General features: G+C 36.1%; 2 protein-coding genes across 3 annotated transcripts; both read right to left on the reverse strand.

Annotated features, from left to right (window-relative positions):
- Positions 1-3,238: 3,238 nt before the first annotated feature.
- LOC105215489 (protein stoned-B) lies at positions 3,239-13,238 on the reverse strand. The gene is made up of 7 exons (XM_011189432.3): positions 11,408-13,238; positions 10,273-11,343; positions 10,035-10,203; positions 9,712-9,963; positions 9,474-9,655; positions 9,192-9,402; positions 3,239-9,057 (listed from the first exon to the last, which is right to left on the reverse strand). Exons 1-7 carry the CDS (start codon positions 13,236-13,238, stop codon positions 8,922-8,924), a joined length of 3,852 nt encoding a protein of 1,283 aa, XP_011187734.2. The 3' UTR covers positions 3,239-8,921.
- Positions 13,239-13,272: 34 nt separating this feature from the next.
- On the reverse strand, positions 13,273-21,457 carry LOC105215490 (protein stoned-A). 2 transcript variants are annotated; one of them, XM_029042405.2, is made up of 4 exons: positions 19,736-21,457; positions 18,841-19,146; positions 14,638-15,942; positions 13,273-14,576 (listed from the first exon to the last, which is right to left on the reverse strand). In XM_029042405.2, exons 3-4 carry the CDS (start codon positions 15,911-15,913, stop codon positions 13,273-13,275), a joined length of 2,580 nt encoding a protein of 859 aa, XP_028898238.2. In that variant the 5' UTR covers positions 15,914-15,942; positions 18,841-19,146; positions 19,736-21,457. The 2 variants fall into 2 exon arrangements, with proteins under 2 accessions (XP_028898238.2, XP_011187735.2); XM_011189433.3 differs by lacking the exon at positions 18,841-19,146.
- Between the last annotated feature and the right edge of the window lie 74 nt (positions 21,458-21,531).

Here is a 21,531-nt window from a genome sequence, read left to right on the forward strand (position 1 = left end):
TACTTGCGGCTAAGGGCGGAGCGCGGACGAGAGAAAGGCATATATTTAAGTGAAACTTGTCATTCGCGCGTCACCACGAAAGCCGCAAAACAGCTTTCGATGCTGTAAGTCTCTTACACACTTAATCTGACAATATCAATTTTCACAGTTGTATCAGTTTCGATATGCATGCCCTCAGTACTTGTAAGCGAATTTGCAAAGAGTAAAATCGCTGAGGTGAAAAATTTTTGAAAATTTGAAATTGTTACAGAGGTAAGGCATCAGTTCCAGTAAGATATTTCAGATTTTTTTAATAGCTCTTATAAAATGTTGATGAAATCTTAGTAATAGTTATATTGATAATAGTTATAGTACTATTTCAACGATTTTTGGAATCAATTACAATCATACTATGCGTTTCAATATCAACTATTTTTTGAGTTATCTCCCTGAAGAACTGGTATAGTATAAAAATTACCTGAAGTAGGAGAATTATCATATTGGGTGTTTGGGAGTCAGTAAAAATCTCGACCGATCTCTTCCAATTTTGGGCATCAAATAATAATAAATGGACATGTTTACAGAATTACGAGAAATTAAGCCGAAGAGCAAGAACGGTCCCTCAATTTTAGAATAAAAAGTGCTCTTTCTTTATTACGATTTTCGTTACAGCTTTTGTTACCCATATAGTGTAATAAAGTCGCAAAGATTAAAAAATTTATTACAGACCGATTTTCCGATTTAAAAACTTACTATAGAGACCTTAATACCAAATTTTAGGTATCTAGCATTTTTCTTTATTTGTTCTGCTCATTTTTACATTGATCAATGTTGTTCGCACCGAGTCTCGTTTGAGGTGTTGCGTATATAATAGACAATAATACATAATAGAGCTGTGATCGTTTTACCCTTATCCAGGGTATCGTCGATGTAAATCAAACTTTATAAATACCACAAAGCGGTGGTTATCACTTTTTCGGGCAAGAGAATAGTATTTACCCTCTTCGTTGGCTGAAATTCAATATTTATTCCTTAAGCTCTGGTACCCACCAGTGGGTCCATCGAAACGATTCAGAAATGCCTTCGGAGTGCGCTTAATCAGCGTCAAATACTGTTATGAAATGATCGTACGGTTGTAATTTTTGTACGAAGCAAGCAATCGACAACTATCGCATCTAAAACTTTAATACCCAGACTTTTGAGATGCATACCTTCGATCGAGGTCTGCCAGGACGACATCGTAAACTTATGTTATGTTATCATCCAAGTACGTATTTTGAGACATCTGATCGTGACTCTTCAAAAACCGATTGTAACCAATTTTTAACGATCCTTATCGGAGGCGAACAGTAGTCCCCAATCCAAGCGCTTTTTAATTTCACTGCGTGATTTCAACGAGAATGTTTGTAGTCTAAAAACATCGATGCATCGATGTTACTTTCAACCATGTTTTATGTCGATGTTTTTAACCCGAAAGCGTATATTTGGAAATGTTTTGTCACACTTGCATACGTTTTGTTGACAATTCAATTCTGTCGTAGACTACTGCATTAGATTCGATATTCAAATTACAAAAGTGTAAAGATGCCGTGGTTAAAGAAAAGCACTTATTTTAACTATGCAAGAACAACGCTGATACATTGGAAACCTCGGGTGTCCAACAGAACACTCGTTTGATATTTGGAACCATAATAAATATTTGGTCCACCAAAATATGAAAGGTAAGCTGTCAAATTTATTTTCAAATACATGGACGGAAGGTTGAAGAGTAAATGTATCTTGGAATAGTAAAATATCCAATAGTGATGTGGGTTGCAATATAAATAGTGTTTCGGAGTTGTATAGCGAGGCTTCTTAATTTTTACATATTCTGGCCACTTCAGTCCCGAATGAACGTCTGTTTTCTAAAGCCAGAGCACCTTTCCAAAAAGCCTTAACAGAAACTTAAGTGTAATGAAAATGTATCAACTTAAGATGTTGTAACAACTATATATCATTTATGTATTCTTCTGCTTCTATACTCCCTTATCCTTTTGTACTAACATTAAAATACGTTAAAAAAAAGTTCAAGAATACATCGGCGTTGTTTTTCAATAAACATTGAACCATCGATGTTTCACTTCACGATGTTTGCATCCCTAATTACGCGATCCCTCTTGGGTTAGCGGCGTTATCGAACTCAGTATTTATCAGAAAGTTCTCGTACAGAAATCGTTCACTATTTGGGGAATGATGGACAGAGGACAAGAAACTTAGGATTTTGTTTAGAAAAGATACCACGAAATTGAACACCTATACAAGAATCGTATTTGAAAACAACGCTTCCTTCCTTTATACTTTGCTTTATGACCTTAATCAAAGAATGTTTAGGGATTACTAGGGATGTGTTATATTAAGACACTTCTTCTTATCACCTTAACTTTTTGTTATGTATCAAATAGAGCAAACCATCATTATTTATTTTTTTTTTTTGTAATTTCTCAATATTTATTTCATCAATTAACTATTAAATTCATAATATGTATATATGCTTTTACGGTAATATTTATAAGTATGTATGTATATATATAGATACTATGTATAACACATGTATTTTTTATTTACTTAAAAGTAATCTTATACTCATATAACCAATACCCACACGCCGGACTATACGCCACGTCACCAAAATGCTCAACCGAAACGATTACCAATCTCAAAGGAAACTCTACAATGCTTAGTTTTAGGCGAAAATTTTGTCTCAAATGGATTTAGGTATTTGCATTTAGTTATTTTTTTTTTTGTTTTGCTCATTAAGGGGTTTCAGATTTTATTATGTTATTTTTGCAGTAATTACTATGTAATTGGATTACTTAGTCCTTTTACACAGCATTCTTAATATTTTTTTTTGTAATTTTATTTCTTTTTTAAACAGCAGTTGTACATGTTAAAAAGTTTAGCATATTTCTTCACTTCCACACTTGCGCGTTATCACTTAAACTCCTACGTATTGTATATAGGTTTTGTATAATTTTGTTTATTTTTAACTTTACTCTATAAGGAAATACATTTCACTTAAATTACATTATGTATTTAGGTGTATACATCGATTCAATGGGCGCTTTTAGTTGATTTGCATGATTTTTTTTTTTTACGAATATAACAGTTATTTTTGGGAAAATTTATTATTATTTACATACACGAATTTTTATTAGTATTCAGTGGTTGATTGGAAATTTTCTTCTAGTCACCTAAACCTCATATCCACTACACTGTAGTGTAGAGAACCCCAAAGAATTTTAATGAAACAATCTCTATTGGGAACTAAGTTTGGCATTGCCATCGACATCGTCTAAAGTGAGTTCTAAGAAATGAACTGTTTCGTCGTTGGATCATAGAGAACGAAGTTTTAGATGTGTTTAACCTTCTTTACCAGAATTGACCCTGTTTTTTCTACTAAAATATACTCTGTTTCTGCCGATTTAACCTTTCTTTTAACCAATTAAGGGTTCATCTATGTATATATGAATATTTTTAATAAAAACAAACATGTTGTCCAGTCCCTAATATTTCAGTTTCTATATCTTCTATCGTACCTCGCCAAATCTCTCGACGAAACAGTTATTATTTCGTTAATTATTGATCTCCATAACTCCAATAAGGTGTATAGGGTATACATTTTTCGATAAAGTATACTCTTCAGACTCCGCTTTGTTGTACCTAGCCCAGAGTCCTGAACAGATCAGCGGTAAATGTTCCCGCGAGATTCATAATTGAAAATAAAATTTCTTTTGTGCCATTGTTAGTTATAAGATATTTATTTCCAAAAATGGGTTGCTCTACACTCCAGTAATGAATGAGGTTATGGATCAAAAATGTACCATTCGATGTGGGGGTACTCATAAATGGCATATACTATCAAGTATTCGCATTCTTATTTTTGTTGCACATTTAAGTATCTTACTACTTTCAAATTTTGTGTAATTAAATTTGATTTCACTGGAACATAGCATCCATGAACGTTGCAATTAAATTCGTTTTACAATAATAACATTCAGATACCGCATTTTATTTAATTTTTTTTATTTATTGTATAATATATTTGTTTTAAGTCTTAACTTTTTCATGCACATTTGGAAAGAAAGAAACATTTATCGCCATTTTGTTTTAATTTTGTTAAATTTAATTTAATGCCAACATCATACAATCAGAGTTGCTGTTTTTGAACTTTTTTATTTTTTTTATATTTTTTTCTTTAATTTAATTTAATTCTTAGTATAATGTGTTGTATATTTTTAGATTTCTAGTTTTTTCAACAATTTGTAGTTAAGTAAACTAATTCAGCGTTATTTGGTTGGAGTCCATATACATACACTATACAACAAATTAAGGATCACTGTCTCAATTTTAAAAGAAACTATTTTTCAGCATCATCAAAAATCTAAAACTCGTTCTGCTCTGTCAGATCAAGATCACTTTACAGTGTTTCAAACTAGAACTTTTTTGGTCAAATTTATAATCGACCAATATGAAAAATCATGCATAAAACTGATTCTGTAGCGTTGAAACCCTAGAAAGATGTAGAAAGACAATTGTTTATGGAAAATGTTAACCCTCAGACAGCAGGACTAATTTTAACCTTTTGTTAAAACCGACTTAAAAATGATTTTCGGATTTCCATATTACCAACTTCGACCCATTGTCAACAAACTTTTCTCCTGATAGAATAAAATGGCTCTCAAAAACTAATTTCATTTAAAATAACATCGTTACACCCCAAAAAATATATGTCGCACTGTGTTGTCTGAACGTAGAATATTAAATAATTTGTGCCAATTCTTTGATCTATTGTTGCTTACGATTTTCCGCAGCCTATTTATTTGCTTATATACATATACATATGTATATATATTTTTATGCTTGTATGCGTGTATGTACGAGCTTTGCTTTCAGTTACATTGATTGCTTCTATTTATGTATGTATTTCTCACAAATGCTCCACGGTAAGCTGAGCAGTTCTTCAGTAGTAGTTGATATATTTTAGTTTTGTGGTTCATTTTTGAGATTTTTAATAAGCTTTTAAGCTTCCTATAGCGTATTATTTTTTTGGAAACATATATGTACATACTCAATGCATTTTGTTTATGCAATTCTTCTGTCTATGTATGTATGCATTTTTATTTTTTTTTTTTTTTATTTATATGCAGACATGTTTTAGTCTCAGCTTTTCTTTTTTTAAGTTCTATATTCATAAATTTTACGTGTAGTTATGCAATTGTTTATGTATTTTTCACCAGCACCACAAAGGATTTCTTTATTCACTCTAATGAATTGTTTTAATGTCTTTTCTATGCTAATCACACTAATAACCAATATATATTATGTTATGATATTTAAAATTACCTACAGATGTGAAAATTAACAATGATCAACATTTCTTTAGATTATTTATAACTATATATGTATGTTTGTATGCATGCGTGATTGTGAACGACTGTCATTATATATGCGAGTAATAGTACATTTTTATTTATAGAAACGGGTATTTATGTATTTACTACTAAAATATATACAGATAAATGTAAAAAATTAAAATATAAATAAATAAAATAAACAAGTTTTTCACGCCCCCTCTAAAATCGTATACGAAATGAATGAATATAGCACTGAACAACCCTGGTCGGATTATAAGACCAACCCATTTTTTCGAGCGATTGATTGATAAGTAAAAAAAAGTATTTTCTCCGATTTTCGAAGTTAGATACCAATATCGACATATTCGCCTTCGATTTTCGAAATTGAGCTTACTCTAAACATCATTATCAAATATTTGTTTTACATCACTTATAGTATGCGAGTTACGAAAAAGTGGAAAATATGGATGTAAGTAATTCACGATTTCCTTCCATATCAATGGTGTATATCATTTTTCGGTTAAGCTTTTATGATAGTTGCTATAAACGGACAATGTCGGATCTTCGAGTTACAAAAGAAATTTATTTCATAAAATACTAAAAATGCAATTACTTTAACTAAAATACATTTTTTATGTTTTTTATAAATGTTTATTTTTCTATTTTTTCGAAGATCCACTTTTGATCCCTTATACATCTGTCATTCTGGACCAAAAATTGTTATACCTCATTGAGATGGGAGGAAAACTTGGATTATAACCATATTTGTACATTTATACTAATTTACATACTACATATAACTAATAAAAATGTTTCAAGTAAGTTCAATTTCGAAATTCAAATGCAAATATTTCGAGTTCGAATACAAACTTCGAAAAATGAAAAACTTTTTTACTTATGACCCAAAAATCTCGATAAAATTGGTTTGATTCAGTACCCAGATCGTCAATAATGAAATTCGATTTTTAAACATTACACAATAAAATTGTTTTCTATGTAAAATTTACAGTTTTAGAAAGCTTGCGCGTTTTGATTTTGTAAAATTGAAGCCCCAGATCCCTGTATTCCCTCTATTGACCCTCTAATGAACAATAAGGACCATTTCGACCTTTTCTGTAAAATCGCCTTAAAAAAATTTACTATCGACAGCAAGAGATTACAAGAGTTCAAAGCCTCAATTTCAAAATTCCAAAGCAAATATTTTCGAAAAACGAAGAAATTATTTTTTTTACATATGACCCAAAAATGTTGATAAAAATGGTTTGGTTCAATGCCCAGATCGTACATTACCAAAATTCAATTCTTAGAGTAATATATAAATTTTTCCCAAGTAAAATCTCCTCAATTTATTTTCTGTATTATAATTTTCAAGTTATCTTCAAATAACTGTTTCTAATGAAGGAAATATGTCAAACTAAGATCTCAAAATTCCAAAAACAAATAAAACTAAGAAAACTGAATAGAAATATCAGGTGAAAGGTCATTAAATTTCCTACCTTTCACACTTTATTATTTTTTAACAGAACTTACAAATTATACGAGTTACATAATAAGATTTGAAATGTTAAAAAATCGTAATTTTTATTTAAAAGTTGTAACGTTTAAGAGCTATGTACATTCCAAAACGAATATGTTTAACACCTTTAATTTGATACATCACTTCCCCTATTACTGATTCTCGAGAACTTAGATACTTTTGTGTTCGACTTTAATCAGAAACATTTAAGTGAATATATCTCGAAATTGACAGAATAGAAATAAATTGTGAAAAACTTTGGACTGAAGCTAGAAAAGGGATACAATCGGTTTTAGTATTCATTATTTAATTGTTTGGAAAATTAATTTTAATTTCTGAGTTTGAAATTCAAAACACTGCTAAAGAAGTCCGAATACTAAATAGGCCAAACTCCAAGCTCATGTTTGCCACTAAAAAGTTTCAAATAAAATTCAGCAGACTTTCCGAAGCGTGTTAAAATATATAGAAAACTCAGTTTTCCAAAGTTCTGCGTATAAGTGAGAAGAAGCTTTGCTATGAATATGGAAATGGCAAATGTCAATACCTATACATATACCATTTTTTATTACAGAATGGAATTATTTTTTCATCATTATACTTTTGATCCAAGATTAGCATCTAATATTGTACTGAAGACGAAAATTTTTAAACCGTTTTTTTCGAATTAATGATTTTCTAGCAACTTTGTACGAGGTTTATGTTTAATAGAGCGAGTTCCTGGAAATTTTCGGAAAAGGTATGTATTTGTACGTGTTAAAATAAATACATATTCTCAAATTGCGATTTTTTACAAATATAACCACATTTTTGCGAAGGTCAAATAAATTTCAACCGAAAATTTTCAAAAAAATAATATTAAAATGATCAAAAAAAATTTGGTATTTTATGTAAATATATATGTGTTTGTGTATTTGAAGAGTAGTAATTTTTGGTGCTTATGTAACTTCTAAATTCGCTTTAAATATCATAAAGGCTTACTTGATAAAAGAAATATATGTATATACATACATATATAGATATTTTCAATAGTAATAAGTGTTATTGTTGAAAGTGAAAAACTATAAACTAATATAATTGAATAAGTTGCATGTATAATATATATGTATATATGTTATAATACAATAATAACTTGTAATAACAATTAAAGCGTAAAAGTTAGTTAAATATACCTGATATTTGCATAAGTCATAATCAATTAAGTACACACATACATAATGTAATATTAGAGTTTATATATATGTGTGTATGTCTACGTGTGTGTGTGTGTGTGTGTGTGTGTGTATAGACGCTTCACTGAAACGACAAACGCGTGCTCTTCAAAATCTTATTGTCCGCTAATATGTATGTATACACAAGTAAGTATGTATGTAGGAGTATATGAATTTAGTTTATATATATATGTATATATGCTTTATGTGCTACACACTTCACTACTGTCGTTCCGCTTTACAGTTGCTTCATGAATTATGAGCGAAATAACGGTTTACTTTAATTTAAATATGTATGTGTTATATAATGTTATCCTTTTGAATATCCTTTAACTACGCGCAATACGTGTATATGCAGCATATAATACTATATTGCTTCGATGTGGTTGGTCTTCAGCGTTGCTGCTACATAGCATGAACTCAGTGGCTTTCTTACAATAACAGTTTATCTTATTTGTTTTGTTTGCTAAATTGTATAATATATGCGCCGCTTTTGGTTTTTGCTAGTTGAAGCTATTTTACACATGCCTGGTAACTGCCAGCGTGCATACGTATGTTTTCTATGTATTTCTATGTTTTCTATGTTTTTTCTATGTTTTCTATGTTTTGTTCTAAACAACATAGAAATACTGCTGTCATTACTAACCTTTTAAAAATCAGCTTGGTTATGTATGTATGTAGGTGTGTTTAATCTTTCATTTTAACCATTTCTTTAGTTACTTATTTTCTCTCTACATTAGTACAGTTTTAGTTGTTTTGCTATACATCTCTGTGTGTTTGTATGTTTATATTTTGAGTAATTTTGTATAATTTTTAAATTTATGCTTAATTCGAGTCAGTATCTGAATCGCTTGGTGGCACAGGAGATGCCACAGGTTTAGGCGTTGGCTCCTCACGTATCGGACGCGTAGCTGCTAAATATGCGTTTGTAGACTCTCCATGTGTCGTCTCGATGCCAACCCTAAAATGATGAACGAATATTATATGAAATTTCAGAGATAAGTCGAAAATATAACGGTTGTTAGTGCTTTAATTCTAGTATGTCATAGTTCTTGATATGTGGACAATGACTACGAATATCAAACTAAAACTTACTTGTATTCATGTCGTGCCAAATAGCGTACATATTTCTCTGGTGGCTCATCGGAATCCGAATCTTGTACGCTCACTGAACGCACTGTTGTATGCGAGACCTGTGTTGCTGGCATTGTGAACTCAACGAAGGCGTAGGGCGCCAGTTCGCTGGGTATCTGATCGTAGGAAGTCAGCGCCATACGACAAACGAGCTGATGTGTAGTATAAGCTCCTAGAGAAGAAAACAAAATAAAAGTTCAATTACATTTGTTCATCAAAAAAATTCCGTAATCTTCGACAAACCTTGTCCTTCTTTTGGCAAACGTGGGCAGCGCCAGACAATGGCACGATGATGATGTTCATATTTTGCCTGTCCCGAAGTGACCTCAATAAGGGACTCTTGTAGCGTATCGACAGCGCCTAGAATGCGCTCAATACCTTTAATTTTACCGGTACGTCTATGAGCGGACTTAACGGAGCCATATCTGAAAGTATGATATGTAATAATTTTTAGAAACCAATATATAGTACAATGTCTCACCTAAAATGCTTCTCCACGCGGAACAAGTAAATCCAACACTCCGGTATGGGAAACCGCACCGAGACATCTTCGCATGGTATTTGTCCCAATTTGCGCGATGTAAAGCCCGGCACCAGTATATCTGCACGCAACTCCACCTTATTACCAGTTACACACCACGTGGCCTTCAGTTGTAATGGAAGTTCGCGATTTTTGGGTGGACGCACACGGAAACGTAGTAACTCTATATAATTCGCATCCGGTGGCTGGAACCTACATAATTTGAAAATATAAATATATGTATCCTGACCTTGTGTCTTCACAGACATCTCGTAATAACTCACTTAATTGTACGCGTCTTCTCATACTCCTCCTGATTCACCACACTGTGAAACTCTACAGCTTCCAAGCGAATCCACTCTTCTGTGGCCACTGGTATGATGTCGTGTCGACCCACCACTTCTTTGCCCTGACGCCACATATCATTCACGCCCAACTCGATCATTGGCATACCTATAAATGGAGGACGTTATTTTAGCCTAAAATAACAGTTCCGTCATATGGTTTCTAATTTGTAATTACCGGTTAGAAAAGCTAAGAAGAAAAGGCGCACACGCGCTATTTGCTTCAAAATTTTGCCCTCATAATCTTGTTCCACAACGATTTCGTCGACCGCCGTTACTTGTACCTCCTCCATTTTGTATGTGAGCGCACGTTCACGCAACGCCGGCAATCGGAAGAGCGCCTCTTCGATGCAAATGGAGAACTGTTTCATATCTTCGTAGTTCATTGAGCCAATTTTAAAGAGTTGCGACGACTGTGGCGCATGTTCAACCGGTAGACCCAACTTCTTCAAGTCACTTCCGAACTCCTTCACACCTTCGTAATCGCCGGCAATGGCGTATTGTGCAAATTTCGTCAGTTTATTGGTGATGCGTTCGGCTTTAGTCACTTGACCAGGTCGCACACCGGGACGCTCCTTATAGAAAATGTACTGTAACTTGATGGTGAAGATTTTGCCAAACTGATCGTATTGCTGTGCACCGATCTCCGAGACAGAGTATGATGGTTGCAGCGGCAATTCTTGGAATGGTTGTTTATCAGAGACCTGATTAAGCAATTGCACTACGGGCACATCATTCTGTATTACTAGACGTACAAAGATTTTCTTCCAGAATCTCTGTCCGGTAATCTTCTTCTTGTTGGGTTGCCGCAGTTGCATTTCCCAGCCAGGTCCGACATAGTTCAGGCGTGGAAAATCTTCGAGTGGTTGCGAAACGTCTTCGTCGAATAGCGGGGTTTGTGGTGTATCCTGTGAATCTGTGCGTTTTACTTTGTTTTCATCGCTTACAGCTGGTGCTGGGAAGCCGGTGTCTTCGAAGGGATTGACAACGGGTGATGTATCGCTGGAAACTTGACCGACCGCACTACGTACTGGTGGCGGTGGTGGTGCCAATTGTGGTGCAATTCCTTGTGTGCTTTCGCCTTTAGGTCGTATCACGACATTGAATTCCTTGTCTACGGACTCAACAGATTCAGCGCGAACTGGTGCTTTCATTGCATAGAAGTCATCATCCTCATTCTCGAAGCCATCGGTCATGCCAAAGGCGTTAGTGGTAGCAGCGGGTGAACCAAATGCGCTGTCACCCCAAGCTAATGAAAAAAACATACGAATTAATCACATAATTTATTTTACAAGACGCTAATGATAACCTACCATCTCCGCCTGAGGGAGTCACAGCACCAGAACCACCAAAACCGTCCAGTATGCTTACATTATCCTTCTTAACGGAATCAAATTTAGCCGAGAAAGCGTCGAATTCATCCGGCTCACTGGCAAAGATGTTGTTAGCTGTGTATGAATTTGCTGTAACAGCCACAGCTTCTGGTTCAGGGTCCGGTGCAAAAATATTAACTGGCACGGCAGATGTTGTCATAGTGTCTGTCGCTGTAGTAAAGATATTGGTCACAACTGCAGGGTCAATATCATCGATTGCAAATATATTTGTCACTACAGACGGTGGAGGATACGTATCTTCTTCTTCGTCTGGACTAGCGAAGGGATTTGCAGAGGCTGCACCACTTGCCACAGCACTAGCCGGTGCGAAATCCAGTCCAGTATCCATTTGCTCAAACTCACTATTCTGTTGTTCGGTAATAGCCTCCAAAGATGATTCTGGTAGAGCCTGTGTGGTTGCTCCAGATTCTGTAGGTGGACTGTGATCGGAATCGACAGATGTAAAGGCTGCGGGTTCTGCCACCGCAGGTACAACCTCTTTTTCCTTATTCTCCACTTCTTCTTCATCATCTTCGTCGGGACTTGGCTTGGTTTCAATGACCACCGGCGGTGCTGGTTTTACTGGCTCTGGCTCATCTTCATCGTCAGAACGTGGAAGATCTTCTACAGTCGTAATTTCAATGTCCGGAGTTGGTGCACGTGGCTTTGTGTTGTCGACTACGAGCTCTTTCCTTTCTACATTATTTATCAACGATATATTTAGATCTGCTGCCTGTGGTTGAGATGTAATATCGTGTGTGCTCTCATCAGGTCGAGTTAGCATAGAACTGAAAATGGGATCCTCTACATCTTTATTCTCTTCGTCATCTGGCAATTCAGATGCAGGTTCAAGTATAAGGTCGTCGCTTAATAAATCTGGTTTGGAAACAGGTATGGCTGGTTTTTCAAATAGACTTAATATGTCTTCCTTGCTCTTTGGTGGTGGCGGTTTAGGTGGCTTAGAAGTGCCAAACATGTCAAATAGATCCTCAGTATCAGCTGTCTCCGCAACAGGTTGAGCAACTGGCTCCGGTGCTGGTGGCGTTGGTCGTGGAGGCGGTTGATGACGCTGTGCTGGTATACCACTTGGTGGTGCCGGCCTCGGTGGCACTGGACGTGGTGGCGGTGGTCGTGGAGGTTGCTGTTTTGCTGGGGATGGCATCGGTGTTGCACCATGTAAGCTAGGAATGGCTGTTGGTACACCGAATGGGTTATCCACACTATTATTAGTACCGCTACCAGTTAGATCCATATCGAATCCATGCATATTACCAGATGAACCACTATCTGATACATCCAACAAATCCGCCAGTCCTGAATCCGGTGTAGGACTGGGTGAGTGTAAATCACGCATTGAAACAGGACTTGGAGAACGCGTAGCTGGTATACGGCCAAGTAACTCAGAGCTTGTCTCTTCCATTTGGTTAGAAACTGTATTAATGAGTTCTTGTGTTTGTGGTGGCACTGGTCTTGGTGGTGGACCTCGTTTAGAAGTTTCATCATCTTCTTCAGCAGTGGACTTAATGCTAAGTGCGTCATCCTCCGCCTCAATAGTTGTGCCAAAGAAGCTCATGGCTGGATCAATATCCGAAGCGGGTGCTGGACCATCATCAGGTTCATCGCCGAATGCAAATGGATTCGATTGTCCGGAGAAAGGGTTATCTGTTTCTGCCTCACTCTCTTCAGTATCGACTTTTGAGAAGAAAGGATTCGCTGTCGGATCGGCGTCAACGCCATCCAAGTCATCATCCATCAGAAATGGATTCGCCATTATGGTTTATAGTAGTTTTATAGAACTTTCAAATTTAACGCTCAATTAATTCACTCTCCAATAATTTGATCTCGGTTGCGCCAGGTGCCAAGTTCTCGGCAATTGAAGTGTCAAATGGGTCAACTTCTTCGGGAAGTGTAATTTGTTTTACAGGAACCGAGGGTGTTAATACCTTGTCGCCTAGACCGAGTTCTTGTGCGTCCGTTTGTGTATCAAGCACTCCCGTTGTGATCTCTGACACAGTAGCTGGAAGCAATTCACTCTCTAAAAGTTTTAATTCTGCTCTGCCTGGTTGCAAATTAGACGCAATAGATGTGTCAAATGGGTCTATATACTCTGGAGTGTCGTCTGTGAGATCTTTACTCTCTTGGGATGGTGTCAGCACCTTCGCCTTTATATCTTCTTTTACCGCTAATAACTCTTCCGCAGGCACCGGTGTAGGTGGCGCTCGTGGATCGAAATCGGGATCGGATAGACTATGTTTTAGAGTATTTTTCGTCAGTAAATCTTCTTCTAGATGCTTGAGTTCCACCTCACTGGGTTTCGCTTCTGGTACGTATGAGGTGTCGAATGGATCCTCGGCCTCCTTTTCACTGATCTTTTCTTTTGCTCCTGTCGGTGCGTAATAAGGTGTCAATGGCTTTTTATTACCGTGACCGTCATTCGCGGCACCGAGCAAATCTTGTGAGGGCACCAAGAAACCAACACTTTTTGATTGGATATTCAAACTTAAGGAAGACTTGCGTCGTGCAGTATCAAAGTCAATAGTGGGATTATTTGGAGTTTGCACAGGTGGTGCAGCCGGACGAGGTGGCGGTACTGCAGACCTAGTAGGCGCAGGCGCTGGCTCGTCTGCACGTGGATCAAAGTCTGGATCACTAAGTGAATGCTTAAGATTACTTTCAGTTAGGAGTTCACGCTCCAAGAACTTTAGCTCCGTTGCCTTCGGTTGAACGATTGCACTGACTGCGGAGGTATCGAAAGGATCGAAATCAGCTGGGTCCTCTTCAACCTCCTGTGTAGGCGCTATAGGAGCGGGACCAACCTTGGACAAGTCAGTGGCGCTGCCACCCAACAAATCACGTGTTGGTTGAGATAATAAGTTTGTAGCTGGTGGTGGTGGTTTGGCGGGCGGTACAGATTTTTCTTCGGCACGTGGATCAAAGTCGTCGTCTTCTTCTAGTACTGTAGTCTTTTTGATGACTTGCTCAGCGTATGCAGTATTGAATGGATCGTCAGCGGCGAAGTCCTCTTCTTCGTCACTAATGTATATGGCACCTGCAACTAAGTGCGGACCAGAGGCAGGTCTAGCTGGTGGTGGAGGACGTGATGGTTTAGCTAAAAATATAAATAGAATATGTGTATTTAAGACAAATTTTGGTTATATTTTGTTTAATACCTTTGCCGTCAGTTGTTGGTTCCTCTTCGGGTATTTGTTCAAATTCTGCCCAATCAGCCTCTATTACTTCCGAAAGTACTTCGGGTTGAGGAATAGGTATCTGAGTGATAACTTTTACTTCTTCTTTTTTAGTTAACGATTCGGCTGCTAATTCAGCGAACTCATCATCATCATCGTCTTTAAGTGCATCAAATTCCGATAAATCCGGTAAACCGGCGTCGTTTGCCTCTTCCTCCTCCTCTTCTTCTGTTTTCTTGTGTTGTATCAAATGCAAATGTAATGAAACACTTAAATCAATTGGCGCATCTGACTGGGGTACGTCGTCCACAAGCTCGTCAAGTAAATTTTTCTGTGGTTCGGCCGCAACTATTTCAACTTCCTGATCGGCTAGGTCAATACTCTCGCTCAGTAATAAGTTTTGTATACCCTTTCGTAGCTTACGTTTTGGTTTGGCAAGCGAAAGTGCGTGCTCACGATCGACACGTCCCGAGAGGACTTCAACCGCCGCACCAAGGCTGACAAGTTTCTTATTACCTTTAGCCTTATCTGCGCCAACAATAACTTTTTCTGCATATGCGGTATCGAAAGGATCAGGACCGTCGTCAAATTCTAATACTGGCGATTCAGGTACAACGGCTAATTGTACTTCTCCACTGGTTATCGCTTCTATATAGTCAGTGGCGAAGATGTCATCTACCTCCTCGTCCTGTTCACCTTCCGATTCGGAGAGTTCAACTACCGCCTCGGCTAATTTGTCGCGCTTTGCCTCTAATTCGGCTGCCTTACGACGCTCTTCTTCTAAACGCTCCGCCTCACGACGTGCAGCTTCCTCTTCCTCAAGCCGTTTCTTCTCCGCTGCTGATGGCAAACGTTGGTAGAAGGACTCTTTCTTAATACGATCTAACTCGTCTTGAGTTTTATGTAAAATAGAGTCAACGCCCGATGTAAGCGCTTTGAACTTGGCCCACTCCTCGTCCGCTTCGGCACTCTTTGCAGCTGCGGCTGGCGCAGCGCCGCCGTTAGCGCTGGTATCTGCGTTTGCCTCACTTGTTTCGGTATGTGCAGGTGCTGTACTGGATGTGGATGCTGCAGTTGGTGCTAAACCCTCAACGTCTGATGCTGCGTCCGATTCACCAGCGTCCGATTTAGCAGCGGCTGCCTCTTGCTTAGCTTTTAACTCGCGCTTATACTGTTCGAGCTCCTCTTCGGTGAAGAGTTCTTGATCCTTTTTCGACTTCTTCTTTTTCTTTTTTAAGCCTTTTGGTAACTTAAGCATTCTCTAATTGCGGAGACATCGATATCGGTCTGTAAAATGAGAGGAACGTGGAGGTTTAGAAATTGCTTTCATAACAGTCTTCTTATTGAAATTTATTATTGCGATTATATGTATGAATATGTGGGTTTATAGTGAATATGTTGCATTTTTTAAGCAATTACAAAGCTGTATGAAAATTGTGAAATCCACAGACATTGGAAGCTTATGACTACTAATACGGATAACATAAAAAGGAACAACTTTTGACCCTTTAAGTATTTAAAGTAGCTGGATATATTCGTCTTTGTCGGTAGTATTATGAAGACTCTAAAGTTTATGCAACGATGCAATCCTTAGATTTCGGTCATATTCTAGTTCGTTATAAAATTTGCCCATCGTTCAAGAGCAGCTAGAAATTTGCATGGCCCTTGAAGCAGTGCTTGTTATGTACCTACTCACTTACTATTTCATCCAAAATACTAATTAATTGTCCAGGGATCTTATGCCATTTAAATATTCAGATTGCTTAGAAACCATAGTAAATGATTCGATCGGATTTGACAAACAAGAAAGTACCTAAAGAGACCTGCATACAATGAAGCTCAGAATGGATGTTCACAATTAAAACTGTTCTATGTAACTATAATATATTTTTCGACTTTGAGATAGTCTTCAAAAGTATGAACAGTTAGTAATATCTCAAAAGTCTGCCTTCATGCTGAAGATTTGATTTAATTTGTTAGTTAAAATTAATCGATTTCCAAAACAATACAAAGACCTTGATTTTGAAGTTACTATGTCTACTTTGTCCATCTCTGTTAACTTATCAACTAAACTGCAAGTTCTGAAGATGGCTTTAAGGGAGTAAGATAGAACAGATTAAAATATTTCCTTAAAATCAGATCACGACAATTCACCTATTGGTTTCATCCCCTGTTTCAAAAACCAATGGAAGTTAACATCACATGGGATAATTTATCAAAAGAACTTAGCAAAAATATTGCTTTTCACAAAATTCTATTGTAGATTTTAGCACTAGATGCAAGAACTTTAAGACACTAAGCTTGTTCATTGATGCTGAACATCATCGAACTTAACAATCATGATCACAAGATATTTCCAAGCATTATGATTCTCCAAATTAATTTATCAACCATAAAATCAGATAACACCTTCATTTTTCATAAAAAGTTCATGCAAAATTTCGATAACTAACAAGATAATAATAGCAGAACCTCAAAATTATGTGAAAGAATGGTTTATATATAAGCAGCTATAGATTAGTTATATGATTATATAATGGCTGTGGCATCGTCGACTTTTAAAAGATAATTCAGATGAAGCAAAAGCATATATAGTAACTCCGATATGTAGCAACTCTCTTCCATATATCAATACATGTTTTTTTAGCCTTCACCAGTCCATATGTTGTTAAACTCAAAAAAGTTAGGAGGTAAGTATTTGATCATATTATATGAAATAAAATTGATCCATGTCTTCCCCTAACTCTTCCAAGTAGAGAATAGGCCCACATTTATAACACTATAATGCAATATCTATTTTTTCCCTGGTTTTGGACCAATTACAAATTTTCCGTGAGATTGAGTCAATAGTAAAAATGTATGTTCTCCGTTTTTCGAAGTTAGCCTCCAAAATCGAAATATTCGCTTTCGAATTTCGAAATTTAGCTTAATGGAAAAGCCATATTAATTAAGTTATCAAATAAGTAAAAATATGGGCTTGATCAATCAGTTCTTCTTATTCATAAATTTAACCAGAATTTTTCGCTTTTATTTTTATCGAAAATCCAACTTTAACCCCTAATAACATATGTCACATAAGCTTGATCGAAACATTTAATACACCATTACATTCAGAAGAGCACTTTTCCGAACTTCGAAGACAAATATTTCGATTTTAGAGGCTAACATCGAAAATCTGAACGTTTTTTTACTTATGACTCAATATCCCGGAAATTTTAATTTGATTCAATACCCAGCCGAGTGTTGTACAGTGTAAGAGTGGTTGGAGGTATCGGCATTGGAAGATATACTATCTGTCCCCATATAAACAAAATTCAAAAGTCCTAAAGCACGTCAAGATGTATAATATACTTCGTACAAATTAAACTGACAGCTATAATGAAGTCAATCAGTTCACAGTTTAGTTTAATTACAATCAATGTTTTCTGATGAATTTATTTATGTAAGAAATTTCCTTGACAATCCTTACATCCTTACAATTTCATTTCTGTCCGAATTTTTCCTTTCCTTTTTTAATTTGGTGAAATGTGCATTGAACTCAAAGCAATTACTTATGTTTACATAACTACTATCTATGAACTATATGTGGTATGCGGGTATATTTTTCCATTAATGTATATGTGTATTTCTTAGTACAATATATATTTATATGTCAAGTAAAATCATTCGGAATTATGCTGCATATGTATTAAGAATATATGTATGTATGCGTATGTGTGTGCAAAGGAAGAAACCAAGAAAACGTAAGCAAATCGTAAACTGACCTTGAACTATTATTGACCTTAGCCACTCTAAAACTGGCTAACTACACAAGTTTTTATGGCATTGGATAACAGATTTAACGTTTCTACATAAATTGTTAATTACAAATATACGTAAATATGTACATATATAAATATATATAATCCATTAGTATGTACAAAAGCTGTATGAAATTTTGAAACGCATTTTTTATAAATAAATTTGAAGGAGTATATATAAATATATATTTTGGTATAAATATGTACATATTTAAATATGTAAGTACCCCAGCAATCACTTAAATATAGTTTACAGGCATATAATGTAAGCATACATACATATGTACATAGTTAAGCACATCTAGTATATCTTTAAGCTGTCCGTTATTTATATTTTTAGTTTTTTTTCATACTAGTATACCGTTATAATAACTTTAGAACTCACCGCTTTGCGTTGACCTCACACCCACATGTCCATTTCACTTCTTTCTTTTTAAAATTCTTTTAAATTTTTTCGGCCTTTTCAGCTGATTTTTATTATTTCTTTCCTTTAATTTTTTGTTGTTGCTTTAATATATTATTCTGTTTTTTTTTTTGGTTAACTGTTAGCCTACAAACACCAACACATATACACGACAGTGGTAAAGCTCTGTGCTTTCTCCGAATTGTGACAAAATTCACCACAGTGCACTCTCATTTAAGTTCACCACAAGCACTGTGTGGCAACACCACCACCACCACGACTAGCTCACTGACAGCAGCATAACCAGCAATATAATGCAAGGAGAATACAACATATACAGAAAATAAGTATGTATGTAACTTGGTTGGTTGGGCGCATAACAAGAAGACGAAGAAGGTGTTAAAAAAAGTGACGGACAAAAATGAAACGCTCGTCTACGGTTGGGTATATGGAAATCTCTAAGTATATTCGGGATATGCTGCAGCCCACGGCTGAGGGGAAAATCGATTTTTACAGTGGAACACACACACACGCACGCACACGGAAACATACACAAGCACACGCACACTGCTACTACTACTGCTGCAAAGGGATGTGTAAGGATTTTTCTTGCATTCGTTAAAGATTTTCTATTGAGTTTTTAACGGATTTAGGAATGGACTATACAAGCGACAATTTAACAATAATAAGGTCACAAGGAAAGTTTACAGTTATGCTAGAATTATTGGAAAACCAAAATTATGTGTGGTTGTAAGCGTGTAGGTAGAAATGAAAAAAAAAAAACGAATCAAGAAAAAATGTATTCTGCCACAGAATTTTCCAAACGCTTCAAAGTTTTCGTTTTGGCTTTAACTTTGAAGGAATTTGTTCAACTTACGTCTCTCTGCGCTTAGTGATAAAGTGAATTGCAATTAAAATGTTTTCAGTTGACTGGCTTAGCTTTTGTTTTCGAATTCGTGAAATAAAATTGAATTTTACACTTTTTTTCACATTGACTTCGGAACACGTCGCGACTGTGGGCTTATTGTAGTGCACGCAATATCGGAAAATCTTTGACTGAATGACGAGTGAAATCGCAGAATTTCATACGCACGACCGTGAGCTTTTGGCAAGTCAACGAGACGAGCTTAATTGTCGTCTAACTGACGAAAGCTTAGCAAACAGCACTGGTCCTAAATATATCAAGTGACATGTTTTCATATAAACTATGAAATAGATTTTAAAGCGCACAATTCATATCCACTTTAGTTGTATCATTAGTTTTGCCTACATTTTTTTAACGCCTAAAAGCGTGCTTCGCCGCAATTTCATTTTTATAATGCAAGCTTTGCGTTTGTGGTGAGTTCGCAGCGTTTAAATAAAAGTCGCTTTTACTTCAATTGACAACTGTCATTCGTGGAATTATGTAAAGATGATAGTGTTGTAATGCGCAAACGCAAATATTACGCTCAGTTCAGGCTCTCTCTGTGTTTGACATTCCATATAATAGCAAATGTCAAAAATCAGCGTTGATATTTCGACATTTAGCAAGCTACACTGCGAATAATTATAGACTAAATTATAAATTTTATATTTCCTTCGATAAAAAAATAAGGTACCTCTCAATTCGGGTTATTAAATCCACTCGAAAATTGTTAGGAATAAAGACTTGAAAATTATTTAAAGGATTGAGAATGTTTCACTCCTTTATGCGAAGTTGTGATTTGGATTTTGAAGTTTTAAATTATTTCGGGAGTTGCCATATTTCAGAGACATTATTGGTTCTACATATCGAGTTTGGTCCGAAAGAAGTAAAGGTTCCTACAAAAAAAAACACAGAAAATTCAAATTTAATGGCGATTGACAGGCGTGATGTTTTGCTCCAAGGCCTAAATCGAAGCAGGATTGTCTGCATATAATTGGGACTTCACACATCTCCACAGGAAAAAGTCTGACGGTGTGACAAGACACGATTTTGGTGACCAATCGGCCGACCTAAAATGTGAAATTATCTGCTCACCGCAGTGTTCTCTCAATAAATGCATCGATTGATGCGACGTGTAGGAAGTGCCGCTGTATTGTTGAAAGCAAAGGGCACGAGATCACGAGCTTCAATTTCAGGCATCAAATAGTCGGTTATCATGGCGCGCGACCATTCATTTTTGAAGAAATATTGAGCGATCACAATCGACAGGCCCACAAATCACACCAACCAGTTGCATTTTCTGTATGAAATGGCAGCTTTTGATTCTCTTCAAGTTGCTCTTGGTACCAAATGAGGCAATTTTACGTATTTACATACTTATTGACCCAGAAATGGGCCTAATCGCTTAACAAAATTTGGCTCAAAAACGTCGGATCTTCTTGGAACTTTGCAAGAGCCCATACAGCGAAGAGGTGTTGCTTGAGGGGGTCGAACGGTTTCAGCTCTTAATATATAATATAGTATATAAACTTTCAATTTAAGATCTCGACGAATGCGCCAAGTCGTTCCATACGTCAGTCCGAGTTGCTGCAAATGATGCCGAATTAACTATCCACGATCTTCATGTACACTCTCAACTACGGCTGCTATATCTCTACTCCGATCACCACTTATATTATATCATAATACCGCAATTTTAAGAAGTGAGCGTGGTTGCTCCAATCAAAAGCAAAACGGCGTTCTGGGATACTGTGTATAACGAAAATTAT

Source organism: Zeugodacus cucurbitae, chromosome 5 (assembly GCF_028554725.1).
Source record: "Zeugodacus cucurbitae isolate PBARC_wt_2022May chromosome 5, idZeuCucr1.2, whole genome shotgun sequence".
In the NCBI taxonomy this organism is placed as follows: Eukaryota; Metazoa; Arthropoda; class Insecta; order Diptera; family Tephritidae; genus Zeugodacus; species Zeugodacus cucurbitae.

Bases quoted from the DNA above. Each gene is read 5' to 3' on its own strand.
- LOC105215489 (XM_011189432.3), bottom strand. From the start codon at position 13,238: ATGGCGAATCCATTTCTGATGGATGATGACTTGGATGGCGTTGACGCC. The intron at 9,656-9,711 runs GTGAGACATTGT...TCATACTTTCAG, and splicing joins CGCGTGGAGAAGCATTTTAG to ATATGGCTCCGTTAAGTCCG. The intron at 9,058-9,191 runs GTAAGTTTTAGT...TCATCATTTTAG, and splicing joins TTGGCACGACATGAATACAA to GGTTGGCATCGAGACGACAC.
- LOC105215490 (XM_011189433.3), bottom strand. From the start codon at position 15,913: ATGCTTAAGTTACCAAAAGGCTTAAAAAAGAAAAAGAAGAAGTCGAAA. The intron at 14,577-14,637 runs GTATTAAACAAA...TTATATTTTTAG, and splicing joins ACCAACAACTGACGGCAAAG to CTAAACCATCACGTCCTCCA.